At 40.4% G+C, this 16,448-nt stretch overlaps 1 protein-coding gene across 1 annotated transcript in view; it reads right to left on the bottom strand.

Moving 5' to 3' along the window:
• The window catches only part of LOC135114288 (ionotropic receptor 93a-like), a 44,259-nt gene that overhangs the window by 5,035 nt on the left and 22,776 nt on the right, over positions 1-16,448 (bottom strand). Inside the window, exon 3 of the mRNA XM_064030175.1 lies at positions 14,402-14,588. Coding sequence (XP_063886245.1) covers positions 14,402-14,588 — 187 coding nt within the window. The remainder of the gene's footprint in view (positions 1-14,401; positions 14,589-16,448) is intronic.

Raw genomic sequence — 16,448 nt, 5'->3', positions numbered from 1 at the left:
CAAAGGGAAACGTTCAGTGAGGTCACAGCTGGGTTTAATGATAAGTTCACAGCACCCCTTGAACAGTGCTTTAGACCTCACTGGAAGTAATTATCATTTCGGCAGGTGTCTACTGCCTCCTCCTTGTGTGTGATAAATTTACATTGGTTACTGCTATATTTTGTTTACTTATTTTGTGTATATGTATGGTTTGTCTCTAATGGGTGTTGGGTTTATCAATTGTGGTATTATTGTCAATTTATATATATATATATATATATATATATATATATATATATATATATATATATATATATATATATATATATATATATATATATATATATATATATAATACACATTGTTATGATTGTTACGACCACAGATCCTGCCCCCCTCTCACAGCGGCCTTTATATCAATTCGTCTCCCGAAGTCACCACCCATTTAGCTTGAAGTGGGGCTTAATTACAGGTTACAAGGTCCTGGACTCTTTCACCCTGTACACAGACAGTCGCAACACCAGGTTCCACTCCTCTTCTTGGCTGCTACTACCTAGGTCAGCCTCCCTACCCAGCTCCTGTGGAGGCTTTTGGAGACACCTATCTCTCATTTACCATCAACAGATGCTTACTGCTATACTAGTCAAATAGTATTATGAATCTAATTGCACTCTGAATGTAAGCACGCAAATTCTCCAAGCCTCAGCCTGCCTCAATCACATGTCCTCACCTCTCACCAAATGAATGACTAAGCAAGACAAAGAGAGGGATGCCACTCTACTCTCTCCACGCTTCTCATAAAATGGGGGAAGTCACATGACAAAAAAGAGTGTGGGAAGTACAGTGGAGGGGGCAGGGTGGTGACACACACACACACACACACACACACACACACACACACACACACACACACACACACACACACACACACACACACACACATGCCAAAGACTCAATGCAAATGGTGGGCTACAGTCATCTTAATAATTTTGCTTACTTCACTTCCTTGAAGGGGCTAATGGTAATCTAACTGTATTGTGTTGTTCTTTACTTTATATTCTTTCAAGTGATAGCACTTCCAATATGGTGCTCAAGAGAGAAGGGTGAGAAATAAAAATAAATACAGTAAAATCCCTCTCATCCTGCATTCGAGTATCCGGCAGCTTCAAGTATCCGGCACATTTTTCCCCGAGCCTTAAAATCAATAAAAAATTAATGTGTACTCATAAAATCGATTAAAATTCCTGCGCGAGGCATACTTTGTCCCCTCGCCACCAGAGCGCACTGCTTCGCGCCTCCTGCGGCCCACTGCACTGTGTTTACTCAGTGACTCAGTCCCACGTGTGCACTGTTTATCGCCTGATGCCTTCATCATGCCTAAAGTTGTAGAAAAGAGGAAGTGTGTTGTGCTTACACTTAAGCAGCTGATCAGATCAGCTGCTGATTAAGATCAGCTGATCTTTGTTATGGTAAGATGCGTGAGTGTAGGGTGGTGATTGTGGACATAATTTCACTTCTATTCAAGTATCCGGCAATATTCAAGTATCTGGCATGTCGGCGGTCCCATTGATGCCGGATAAGAGAGATTTTACTGTATAGTAACCTAGTCAACTGGGCAGGGACGACCCACGAACCCATTATCTGCTCTCTCTCTCTCCTCCTTTCATCTTTCTCCTCTTCAATACTTACGAGTATGCCCCCCATAAAACCAAAAAGACTTTATTGAGGCAATGATCACATAAAATATAAGAACAATGGCATTAGACACAAAAATAATGTATCTGAGTATTCAAACTGTTCCAAGAAACCATAAGTTGAGTATACCATCTACCGAATTCATCCTCAGTGCAGCAGGGACATGTTCACTCCGTGATGGCAGGCACAAATGAGGCATCGAACCATACATTTGGCATGCTGTTCAGGCATGCGTTCATTCCGAGTTCCAGATAGACCTCGAGTGAACCTACACCGGCAGGGGAGCAGCCTGCTCCCCGCCTCCGGCACATTTAGCAGGGGAGGAAACTCCCACCTCCCCCAGAAGAGTCAGGAGTCTCCCCTCCCTCAGCAGTGACCCCTAATGTACCAGACACAGCCAGCTAGGGCCTGGACTGAGTACCAGCACCCACAACCTCAACTCTTGGTGGCAACTCCGCCTGAGCATTATCTCCAAAAGGCTCCATAAGGTAAGGCAAGCCATCAAACAAACAGTCTAACTCCAACACTCCAGCCTCACCCTCACCAACACTCTCAGTCAGGTTCCTTATACAGTAGCTCTGCGCTTCTGCAAGCAGCCCCAGCACACTGACTCAAAGACGAGTCTAACACTGACTTGCCCAGATTCTCCAATGTGGCATCAATATTAACACTGCACTCCTCTTGTGGTGGCTCTGCCTTATTCCAGTTGATCCAAGGAGTCACAGAACCTGTGGGCGCCTGAAGCCGGGGTGCTTGCCTCGCCTTAGGACGAGTAATAACAAAAACAGAGTCACATCCATCAGCAGCCTCCAGATCTGGGACAGTTTCCTCGGATTGGGGGCTGTACCCAAACTCTACCACTTGCCAGATCATTCCCTAAAAGGAAATCAACAGGTCGTCTGCTAGTGCCACCCATGCCTCTGCGGTCACTAGTGGGCACAACAGTCTCATCTCTGCTGTGGCAAAGCTTTCTATGGCGCCAATCCCCTGGCATCACACAGGCTTGTTGGAGGCAACTCGTGTCCCAGTCACATTCCTGCACAGCGACTGCTGTGCAGCTGTCTCTTAGAACAGTTACAGGGTATTCAACCCCATCAATTTCGACAGTGCCTGGGCACAAAAATGGATGGCACCAGTCCAGACCAGACCTCATGGGGGATAGTGAGGTATCAATATATGAGGTGGCAGCACTCCCTACTTTTATACCCTCAACCAAATATTGGCCAGATCTCATCACACCCCTAGTCTTGGCCCCAGGATACAAAGAAAGCCACCGGCTTCTGGAGGGTCTTGGAAGCAGTGGCGGTGACTAACTTTGGGCAGTTAAATTTAAAGTGTCCAGTATTTTTACAGTAGTGACACATCGGCTGGGTGCTGTACCTGGGAATGCTGTATTGCATGCCCCCAGTCTGTCTCCATGAAGGCCTGGGTGGAGACTTATTACCTACAGGCTTACTTGCCCAGACTTATTTCCAAAGCCACTACTATACCGTGGGCTTCCTGACAAACTGGCGCCTACCACACCTCCCGACAAATTACCACTAGCCATTCCTGCTACCAGCCCTTTCTTCCATGGCATAAGCTGAGTGTGAGCACACAAGAGACAGCAAAACAAACAAACAACTGTCTTCTCTGCATGGCTATGAAGCTTCTGGCTATCCTGGCAAGGTTATGACGACAGATCCTGCCCCTCTCACAGCAGCCTTTATCTCAGCTCACCTCCCAAAGTCACCACCTATATAAACTAGAGTGAGGCTTAACTGCTAGTTACAAGGTCCTTCTGGACTCTTGCACCCTGTACAAAGATGGATGCAACACCAGGTTCCACTCCTCTTCTTGGCTGCCACTACCTGGGTCAGCCTCTCTACCCTTCCTCTTGCGCAGCATAGTACGGAGTTTACATTCACCTCCACAGGGTCCTTCTGGCTTCCTGAGGTTGTCAGCCTGTTTGACCAATCTACTGGCAAGGGAATATGATTACTGCCAAATCACTCCAACAGTTGGGAAAAAATCAACAGCTACATTCTTGGAAGGAACAATCTCAACAAAGAACACACACATAATATGTTGAGGCATAATACCTCGTTGGACAACCACCCCTCGAATAATGGACTGACTACTGCCTAACAAAGTATTATATCCCCATGCAGATTAGTGCCATTTACAGCCTCCTGGATGGTAGGCCTCAACAGGGCCTTTGGAATGTAGTAAATTTCCACTACACTGCCACGTACCTATAATCCTTTGCATCCAGACCCTTTAAAAGGGATCTTGGATCACAGTAGCATGTAACACAACAATGTATACACAAACAAGCTGCCCCCTGCAAGTAAAACAGAGAGGGTCTACTGACTGCTCACAGACAGGCAAATACTTGACTAATACAGCTGAAGAGTCATTGTGGGAGGTGTCTCTTTGCTCATGAGATACTACAATCACAGGCAGGCTCTTGGAGACACCTATCTTTCACCTACCATCAGCAGGGGCTTACTACTATACTAGAAAAATAGTATCATATGAATCTAATTGTCCTCAAAGTGTAACCACGCAAATTCTCCAAGCCTTGCCCTGCCTCAACTTGCACATCTTCACCTCTCAGCAAATGAACAATGACTAAGCAATAGGGCTGGACAGGAACCAGTTCCGAGTCTTGGAGCTGGTTCTGCCTTAGCGGTTCCAAACGAGTACTGATGGCAGATACGCACGAGTTACAGCATTTATATAGTGCTTAAAATATGTATGTAATCATTAACATTATTTATGAAGTCTTGCAAGTGGTATCTACCAATGAACTAAGAAGTATAATACAATTAAATATGAATAAGTATTCCTGTGTCTAGTACTCAAAGGAATTGATTGAATAATATGAAAATATTAAGTTCATGCTAGCCAGTAGGAGGCACCTATTTAGTGCTGCCATATGTGTAATCTTTTTTTTGTACAGTAAAATCCCTCTCATCCGGCATTCAAGTATCTGGCAGCTTCAGGTATCCGACACATTTTTCCCCAAACCTTAAAATCAATAAAAAGAGGAGCATTTATCACCCTTAAATCTAGTGAATTTAATATAGCAGTGGCATCGAAGCAAATTAGATCAGTTCCAGTGTGGAATTATATAGAGCACACGTTGTCTAATGTTGTATTGTATGCTTAAGTCTGTAAAGACAAACTGAAATCCAATGGAATTATACCAAACATGAAACACCTCCGCACTAGACATGCCACTGAATATGTGAGTTGATATAAATCCAAGCATGTACGAATATATTATTGAATAAATCCTGTGTGAGATAAGAGTAAACATCAACTAAATGCTGCACCATTCAGTATCCATCCTAGAGCCTCGGTCTCATGGGACTGGGAGTCAGTACTCGGTAATCATCACAGCCAGTATTCAAGATGAGTCCCAGAGCCATTACACCCTGGTAACCGACAAGCAGCATGCTGGTGGTTCTGAGACTCCAGTATTCACCTGCCATGCTCTACCAGTTCCCTGCAGAACCGGTTCCAGAACTGCTACACTGTGGTAACTACCAAGCAGCACCTAGGCAGGCCCAAGACTTCGTTATTCACCAGCCATGCTCTACTGATTCCCCGTGGAACTGGTTCAGAAACCTGTTAGGTTAGGTTTCACTCACCAAAGGAACCGGTTCCTTGAATACTTGAGTTATTGGTTCTTGCTCACCACTACCAAGCAAGACAAAGGGAGGGATGCCACTCTACACACCCCATACTTCTCACAGGATAGGGGGGGGTGGGGGAAGTCACATGACAAAGAAGAGAGTGGGGAGAGTACAGGGGAGAGGGTGGGGTGGTGACACACACAACCATATAGGAGGAGGCAGTAGGCACCTGCCGAAATGTAATTACTCCCAGTGAGGTCTAAAGCACTGGATCAGGGGGTGCTGTGAACTTAACATTAAACCCAGCTTACCTCACTGAACGCTTCCCTTTGTGTCTCACAACACAAGGGAGCAGTCACAGCCTGCCCTCTAAAGACAACTCTCTTCCTTCACACATAACTGCAAGCACCTAATTACACACACACCCTTCACACAAAATTAAAAATGATCATGTCTCCTGCACCAGCCTCGAGTCCCCATCTGGGGAGGGGACCACAAATGTTCCCAGGTCGGACTGCTCTTCTGGTATCGATCCTAAGTGTCTTGACACCCCCTCAACTTTTTCTTCCTTAACTCCTGCAACATTCACGGTCTTAGATCTAATTTTCATTCTGTAGAACACCACCTCTCCGGTTTTATTATAGTTTAAGCCATTACACACTATGTGGTAATAACCTACCTCATTTTGTTCTTCTCACTATTCACATCATTTCTAATGATTACAGTACTTGTCGGAAATTAATAATAATGCCACAATAGGCCTGGGAATGCACAGCGCTCTCAACTTTTTCTAAGTCCACAGGTAAACATAAATGGTGTATTGTTGCCTGAACTTCAGTTGTTAGGTTAGGTTAGGTTAGGTTAGGGTTTTATTATAGTTTAAGCCATTACACACTACGTGGTAATAACCTACCTCATTTTGTTTTCACTATTCACATCATTTCTAATGATTACACTACTTGTCGGAAATTAATAATAACGCCGTGGGCCGTGGGTAGAGATTGGGGACATTGGCTTAAACTATAAATTTACCACCTCTCCTCTACTAAACCTCATCTTCTTTTCCTCACTGAAACTCAGGTGTCTGAGGCAACTGACGGTAGTCCCTTTTCTGTTTCCTCTTACTTTCTCTATCCTCATTTTCAATCCAAAGGTGAATGTTATGTTTTTGTGCGCAATGACTTAACTTGCTCTCGTGCCCAAACTCTTGAATCTTCTGAGTTTTCCACCATCTAGCTACGACTACTGAGTCATTCTCAAACTAAATTTATCTGTGCTGTATACCTCTCACCTAACTCCTCTGACTATAAGAAATTCTTTGACTTCATAACTTCCAAAGTGGAGCACATTCTGACTCTCTTCCCTTTTGCGGAGATCTCCATTCTTGGAGACTTAAGTGTTCACCAACAGCTTTGGCTTCCCTCTCCCTTCAGTGACATTGTCACAATTTCGGTTATCTTTCCAAGAAAGTGGACGTTACACTGATCCCAGAAAGTTTTAAAGGTCTGGATTTTTAAAAGGCTTCGAATACCTACCCAACCTATCCAAAACAGCAAGCTAATAAACCCTTTCACAAAACCTTTACCTTGGCACAGCACACCAGAAATCACCTCAATACCAGGTCAATGTTGGGGTAGAAAACACAATCATTCTATATAATAACAGGATATATTAATAATAATATTAACTCACAAATAAATTGAGGTATTCCACATAGTTAGGGAACAATTTCCACCCTAGACCGACACAGGATAATTTCCACACTCGATCACAATAGATTCCTCCTTTTCCTCAGGCTCTTATATCCTGAGATAGAAGATATATATGGTGCTTTCTTCAAGCTGCTTTTAGAGCCTCTCTCAGGCTTTTTATGCCAAGCATACCCCACCAGCCTGTGCCTGTATGACTTCAAGCTGTTACCGATACCATCCCTGTTTCAAGTCTGGACTTTTAAGCCATCACTGATGCAACTTGACTGCTTTGCTGCTGATCCTGTCATTCCAAGACTTTGGATTTCTCAGCCATCAATCTTCTGCTGCAAACTGTGGTGTCTTCCAGTGGCCATCTCTGCACCCATGCAGGCCACTCACCCACCAGACTCGATGAAGATTATTGCCATCATGTGCGTTATTTGTGCAGTGCATTTTTATTTTACGATTTATTTGCCATAGAAATGCTTTGTTGTTTTATGGCCTCTAGTGTTGCCCTATTTTTCTTAGCCTGTGGTTCGCTGTGCTGAAGTCGCAGCTAGTGTAAGTTCTGTGCTTGGCCACTGTGCTCTCTTTTCTGATGTCTTTGCTATGTGAGTTTTGTGATTTGCCAGTGCATACTCACTTTTCTGACATCTTTGTTCTTTGAGCCTTGTGACTGGCTATAGTGCATACATCATGTGTCTTACACAGATAAGCACATTGCTATCATGTGAATTATGTGCTTCAATTTGCTTGCATCACACCATACATTTAGTAGGCATGAGGACATGCCTAGAAAGGTGGCCAAGCATTGTGCTGGTGTGGGGACACACGCCCACACCCTTGCCGCCCACATTGCATGGTGTGCCTTTCCCCTGAGACCTGATGCCAACCTCCGGCTGCCTTGCCTATCACCACATGGAGTGAGGTCAACCCTTACCCTTTGTCTTCCAGAAGCCAGCCCTAGCTGTGACTTGAGCCAGCCTAGAAACCACACCTACATCATGCACAGTTCATGTCTGCCCAGCGTTGCTGGTGGACCAGTCGGTGTCCGCCTTTCCTTGGTGGCAGACACGGAGAGTTCGTGTCTGCTTGGCCTCGGTGGCGGACATGCAACACACTGGCTAAATCACATTATTTATATTGTACAGTTTATTTTATTAATATAATGCAGCAGCATTACAATCGTGTTTCTTTGGTTACCTCTACAAAGAAGTACTAGAAGAAGTTAATATATATATATATATATATATATATATATATATATATATATATATATATATATATATATATATATATATATATATATATATATATATAATTCCTAGTACATTTTCTATTGGGACAGTTTAAGATTTAAATTTTATACTGAGTAATGTATGTGTTTCTTACAGGATGTTCCACAAATGAGCACAAGGTCTCCCAAGCTCCAAAGTCATGTGGATTCTTTTACTGAGGAAGGATTAGCTTAATGAACCATGAAGACATTCTACTCATGTGAGCTTGGATGTGGGCAGGTATGGGTGGTGGTTGGCATGAACACTGCTAGCTTCGGTTCTGGGGCATTAAGTTGTCTCACTCTAACCAGACATTGACCAGCAGTTGTCGATGGCCTAATTCTGTCATAAATCCCTGTTATCTGGTCTAGTTTCGGTAACAATTGCCCCAATATGCTTTTCAGCAGGTCTTTTATGAGGTAATCAGCTGCTGTCCTGTGAAACACTATCACGGTTATCCCCTTGTGGGGGAGTTTTAAGGAACAGGTGTCAGATACATAGATAGATGAAGCATCAATCAAGAAAACTACTTAGTGTGTGGTGATTCTGTATTTTTTGGTCACTAATGATTGGTTACTTCTGTGCTCTCAAATTTATGAACATGTGATTCTTTTTATTTTATTATACGCTGCCATCGGATAAGTGTTTCTATCCTGTGCCACTAAGGGTAGAGGCTCGCCCTTGCTCTGCCTCCTGGTCTTCAACTGGGTGCGGTACACTTCAGGCTGTTGCCGACGTCTGAAACAACGCTGGAGGGCCCCCACTACACAGGAGTATGACTGTAGTTGGGCGGTGGTTATGTGCTTCAGAACTTCCACCCTTCAGGCCTATCACCAGCTGATAAGCCTTCTCAGCATCTGACTAGCCTTGTCTGGGCGCACTACAAAAGCGCGGGTTTGAAAAGATTAACGAGTTCGAAACTCATTCTTAATGTAGTTACAAAAGCGCGCCAAGATTATTCCCTTTTGACTCGCTATTTCAATAAGTTTCGTTTAGTGTGCCTTAATGATTCACAAAGTGTTCACTGTCGTTGTAGCCGGTTGATTACACCTTGATGGTCAGTCAGTCCGTTGTTTTCATCCTGTGCTGTGCTGTGCTGTGCTGTCCAGTATATGGAGTTCATCATTTCTAAGACCAACAGAGGCAAGAAGTGCTTAATGCAGGATATATATATATATATATATATATATATATATATATATATATATATATATATATATATATATATATATATATATATATATATATGGAGATGATAGCCCACTGACTGATGGATCCATATCATGGTGATGTACGAACAAAAAATGTAAAGGTCGACTTAAAACAGACAGCACAATGACTGAAGTAATTACTCCAATACAATGTGAGGACAATCATGACAGATAAAAAAAAAAAAAAAAAACTAGAAAGAGCAAACACGTGTAACAGTGAAAATTAAGGCAACTGACAACTTGATGGCAAGGCCTTCAAAGCTAATTAGAATTGAACTACAAAAATTCTGACAGTGAACTTGAATCTATTGATATAAGATCGATTGCACAATCATTATACAGAGAAAGGCGAAAAGTGTTTCCAGTATTACCTAAAACTCGTCAGGAACTACACCAGGCTCTTAATTCTATGACTACTTCTACAACCAAAGGGGAAAATTTTATCCTGGAAAATAATCCTGAGACAGGTTTGGTTATTCTTTCATGTACAACAACTCTAGAATTTTTGACAAACACTGATGAGATCTTTGTAGATGGGACTTTTAAATGTTGTCCTAAGTTCTTTTATCAGCTGTACACCATACATGGATTATGTAATAGGCATTATGTTCCGTTAGTGTATGCCTTATTACCAGGTCAGTCTGAGGAGATTTATAGAAATATGTGGACGTGTTTGATTGATATTTGTTCAGCTAGGAATCTGCTCCTAAAACCCTCAGTGATACATGCAGATTTTGAGGTTGCCATGCTCACTGTCGTAAGAGACGTATATCCAACGACTGTCATCAAATGTTGCAGATTCCATTTGGGACAGGCATGGTAGCGAAAAATTCAGAATCTCGGACTAGGTAATGAGTACAAGGACAACAACAGTGACATTGGCCAGTGGATAAAATTATCGTTTGGATTGCATTTCATTGACCCTAAGAAAGTTAAAGATTACTTTGTGGATGAGCTTATGGCAGATGCACCTCAGGATGATAGAGGTACACGTTTTGCGGACTGTCTTGTTGACAATTATATATCACTAAACTCAAGATATCCTCAAGTGCTTTGGGCTGAAATCCCCTCACATACCAAGCGTACAAACAATGCTGCGGAATCTTTTCATGCTCTTTTCAATTAGCTTTTTTATACATTCCATCCATCTATATATGTATTCCTTGACGTTCTAGTGAAGCTCCAGAGTAATACCTACATAAAGATGAGAAGTATCAGTAAGCCTGCAACAATGAGGAAACCTGAACAAAACAGGAACGAGTATGCTATTCCCCAGTACAGTAAATATATTTCAGGAGAAATAGACAGACACAATTATATGAAGAGCTTGGGTAACAAATTCAGAGCAAATAAAATATATTTTTCCTGCTTAAAAATCCTACTTCCACCTCCCGTGGTAAGCAGTGGGGGCAACAGATGACATCATCTGGCTAACGGAAGAGGTGAACGATCGTTATTGAACGTATGAACAATCAGACTTGGAAGTGAGTGATAAAACGTGCTTTTGACTTAATATTCTGCCGCGCTTTTGATAGCAATATATCAGCAACGTTTGCCGCGCTTTTGATATGCCAATCCGCGCTTTCGTAAAACGCTGCCTTGTCTGGATGCTGCTGGCTCAAACTGCCTGGTAAGCATCCCAGGACACCCTCCCATAATACTCGGCGAGTTTCTTCTCTGTCGGGGCTATTCTTAATACTGGGGGGAGTCTAAGGTGGAGATCACAGGAAGAGACTTCTCCCACAAAGCATTTGGCCGCCCAATGCTGGGAGAGACGCAGCTGTTGGCACGAAGGACTAGGGTGAGTCACATAATTCCATAGAGGCGAGTTTTGGAGCGTTTTCCGTGCTTGGCGCCAAGGTTGCTATTGTGCTTTCCAACATTGCCACTTGGTGAAGCTCTCCTGTACATTTCTCGTCACAGCCTCTTGCCAGTGTTGCCACACGTACTGTGCCACTTGTATCTTTTCCTCCACCTCCTCCTTGACGTCTTCCATAATTTCCTCCTTCACACGGGTACAGCCTTCGTTCATGTATGCATTCACCCGTGTCTCCATAGCCTCCATTTCTCCCTTCAGAGCCATCTTGATGTTCTCCGTTTGCTGTTCTGCCATATCTACCACATGTTGCCTCATCCTTTCTTCTTGCTCCTTGTTTTCTTCTCTCGTCGCCATATCTTCCATTTTCGCCATCATTGCGGTCATCCAGCATTTGAGAACGTCCATATTCACACCGGCAGGTGTGGACGGTGGGTTTGATGTCATCTGGCTCTCCTCTGCCTCTGGCGGCAACACCGTCTCGTTCTACTGTGATTAGTCCTCCATTCCTGCCCTTTCTGATCCAGTCTTTGCCTCATTTTCAACCTTTTCTACACCAGCAAGGACCCGAACACCTCTTTAACACTTGTTTTCGGCCAAAAATCTGTTTTTATCACATTCCTATGACACCACTTGTTACGAAACCGGTAGGATCTTACCTGTCCGCATTCACTCTGCCAATGTCGCTATCCAAGACGTGTCACCTCTTGTCAGGATTTTGGCTATTATCACTGTGTTTTTGACTTACCAAAGTCACATGGATCCGGTGAACAGGAGCCTTACGGGTTTACTCAGCCCTTACACAATGATAGGCAGGCAAAGGCGGGTGTTGGCAGGGAAATATTACACCGGTTAATTTAACGCTTCTATCGTGTCTGGGGTTGCAAAGCTGACTCTCAACTTACCACTTGTCCGCAACCACACTCAGTCACTCGTCTCAAACGTTGCCAATGCGCAATTTATAAATACATAATAGTTCACACACACACACACACACACACACACACACACACACACACACTTCCCTAGCTAATACAAGTAAAACTCTATGCTAACTCATACACTCATGTATATTCAGAATAAACTCTATGGTAACTCGTACACTCATGTACACTCAGAATAACACTATTACTCCTCATTCATAAAGTTGACAAGACAATTTGATTCACAAATGCTGTTGGCATCTCCCTTGGTGCCTCGCTGCCGCTTCTACAAACTCTACGTTCCTGACACATATATTCTATATACAGCAATATCAGCCTTCCGGTCATCTATGCAACAATATATATATATATATATATATATATATATATATATATATATATATATATATATATATATATATATATATATATATATATATATATATATATATATATATTCACATGAAATGTGTTCAGAGCACTTTTAATGCTTACCATTTTTTTTTTTATTTCATTGTAGTAATTTCATTGTAAGAATTTCTTCTGGTCCTGCACCTACAATTAATTACACCATGTAAAATGTATTCATAATTAGGATTGTTAAACTTTTTGAGCATTGTAGTTTATATACATGTTTGAAAAAAAAAAAAAATACATGCTAATAGAATCCAATAATATCTCCCCTTTTTTTTTTTCTCATTTTAAAAGCACATTTTGAAGTCATGTATGACTGAAGAATAGTGTAAATGATGTAGCTAAATCTACAATTATATGTTATATAATGGAGATTATGTTCATTACTCAGTAAATTGCATCGGTATTTCCGTGGTTTTATTCACATTTCAAAGAACCTAAGCCTGACTTTAGACATATATCACTTATTCTTTTTATTATTTATTTATTTTTTTTTTTTTATTGTTTCGTTCATTACCATGAATTTCATAGTTTTTACTTTAACATCAAATAACTCTCTTAAAATGATAGCTATAAATCTTTTAATGGTATCAAAAGGGAGCTCGTAAGCTACAAAATATTAATTATTAGTCATCCCATCAATATCAGGAACGATCATCTTACTGTAATAAAAGAAATTAAGTTCTATAAAAAAAATCGGAACTGAAAGTTTAACATGCTTATAACTAGTACAGATGATCAGATATTAAAAAATGCTATATTATTCTGAAACGTTCTTTTCTTAAGCTTCATTTTGATATATAACATGTCCTACTAAAGGTAATGTATTGTGCAACAAGAAAGAAAAAAGTAAGTCACACAATGAAAAATCACGTGATACTAAAGAAATGTCTTCATATTACAAGGAAGGCTAAGAGATATGGAATACTATCATGCATTTTTTTTGAAGACTATAGACATTTGCCTTTCAGTTAATCACTGTGAGATTTCCTGCCCAAATATGGTATCGATCAACCCCTCAGGATCAACGACTAATAATAATAATAATAATAAAAAAAATAAATAAATAAATTAATTAATATATGTAATAAATAAATAAATAAATAAATAAATAAAAATGAAATAATAATAATAATAATAATAATAATAATAATAATAATAATAATAATAATAATAATAAAAATGATAATAATAATAATAATAAATAATATTCAGTGGCAATAAAACAACAACAAAAGCGACAATAATAATAATAATAATAATAATAATAATAATAATAATAATAATAATAATAATATTGTTATATTTATTATTATTATTATTGTCATTATTATTATTATTGTTATTATTATTATTATTATTATTAGTAGTAGTAGAAGTAGCAGTAGTAGTTGTTGTTGTAATTTAGTTTTGTAGTTGAATTTTAGCTCCAGATCACTCCATACTTTAAGTAAAGTACTTTAAGATTTCATTACAGAGTTTGAATCAATTAAATACAGAGACAACATTACCGCTATTTACAAATCTAATGGAAAATTAATTTCATCTTATAATATCAACCTTACATTGTAATGATATCATTAATACCTCAACGATGGCCATGAGGTGACCGCCAATGATACCACTCCAGACTTTGACTAAAGTACATTAAGATTTCATTACAGACTGAATAAATTAAATACATTGACAACATTACAAGTATTTAAAAATCTAATGGGAAAGTAATTTTCTCTTGTAATATCCATCTTACATTGTAATGATATCATTAATACCTCAACGATGGCCATGAGGTGACGGTCAATGAGTGGCCTATAAGGGGCATCATGGGGTAATGGCCAGGCTGCTTGACCTGGCATGATGCTTTCCCGTCCTATATACAGCAGCTCACTGCCATCTGCCTTAGTGAACCGCTCAGCAATCCTTAGCTGTTGGTACCGTTTGTTCTCCAGGTGGGCTTGGCTGTGTTATGCATAGAAGGAAATTAGATATAATAATTAACACACACACACACACACACACACACACACACACACACACACACACATATATATATATATATATATATATATATATATATATATATATATATATATATATATATATATATATATATATATATATATATATATATATATATATATATATATATATATATATATATATATATATATATATATATAATTTTACCACAAGTTCCTATCACATGACATCAACGAGTATGGGGCACCATTCCTCTTTTCTCTCGGCCATCCTAAACAGATCTATTACACTCTACCTCCAGTTTTATAAATTTCATTGAGGTCTCCTTGACCGTCTTTCTTTGTCTTCATCTGCTGGCTTTTTCTTTTTACAGTTCTCCTTAGCAAGCAATTCCATTGCATGCTTCAAGCTCTCAGTATGGCTTCGAAGGTCGAAGGACACTTTATATATATATATATATATATATATATATATATATATATATATATATATATATATATATATATATATATATATATATATATATATATATATATACTCGTATATATGTTACAGTCAATACCTGAATCCAGACAATTTGTAAAGTGACTTATTTTTTCAGGCAATTTGTGAACTGCCTGGTTAGGTTAGGTTAGGTTAGGTTAGGTTAGGTTAGGTTAGGTTAGGTTAACCTAACCTAACCTAACCTAACCTAACCTAACCTAACCTAACCTAACCTAACCAGGCAGTTCACAAATTGCCTGAAAAAATAAGTCACTTTACAAATTGTCTGGATTCAGGTATTGACTGTAACATATATATATATATATATATATATATATATATATATATATATATATATATATGTAAGAAGTTGAAGTGGGCGCGCCTGCGAGAGGCTCACAGACTAGTCAGCGAGTCCCGCCAAAACGAGTCTTAAGGCCCTGGAGGTTTGTTGTTGTGGGAATTTTGGCGGGAGAGGCGAGCGAGAGAGAGAGACAGGGTGCAGAGTAGTGGTGGATTTGCCATTTGATTTGCAGGTATGTTATTGGGATTTGTTGTATTCTTTCATGGTGAAACAGTGTACATTGGGGGACATTATTGGGAGATAGGGTGGTGATTTGTACGCTTGGTTGGCAGGAGTTTGGTCTTGGCAGTGTGCTGTGGGACGTCAGTGAGGTGGCACCGTAGCAGATACTGTGAACTAGGAGGCTGCAGTGAGGAACTTGCTGTCCCTGGCTGCTATGGTGTTAGTATCGCCGTGCATGGAGGAAGAGCTGCAGTACTTCAGGGTAGTGGTAGTGGCGTACCTTCAGCGCGTTGGGTCGGTGTGCGGTTGGGCCTATAGGGTGTGAGGGTCCTGGGGGTACTGGTTAGGGTGGGACTGTCAGTGGCATATAACATTTCTTGTGTTGGTGCGTGAAGTGTTTATTTCTCCTGTTTATTTGTATGTGGATTTACCCATTTTCTCATGGGATCAGGTATTTTGGAGTGCCAGCAGTGTGGCCTCTAAGAGTGTTAAGCACTCATATTTTATTTGTGTTTTCTTTATTATGTACTCATTTGTGTTTTCTTTATTATGTATTCAATCATTAAATTTTTAAATTGTGGCCCAGGTTTCTGTGAACCTAAGCAGGAGGTTTAAATTAATCAGTGGGTTCTTGTGGTGAGTGCTTGGTGAGCCTAATTAAGGTAGGTTAACTGTGCCCTAGTTTTGCACTCATTACAATTGGTAGCAGAGCGTAGTTCTATGCCCTTTTGGGGAAATTGTTTCAAACTCCTGCTTGGGTCCAGTGCTTTTGGCAATATCCACTTAAGTGTTAGTGTGGCACTACTCCTGCACAATGGAGGATTTGTTGT

This window comes from Scylla paramamosain, chromosome 27, assembly GCF_035594125.1.
Source record: "Scylla paramamosain isolate STU-SP2022 chromosome 27, ASM3559412v1, whole genome shotgun sequence".
In the NCBI taxonomy this organism is placed as follows: domain Eukaryota; kingdom Metazoa; phylum Arthropoda; class Malacostraca; order Decapoda; family Portunidae; genus Scylla; species Scylla paramamosain.
The sequence above is the reverse complement of the archived record's forward strand: the minus strand, read 5'-3'. Positions and strand labels throughout refer to the sequence as shown.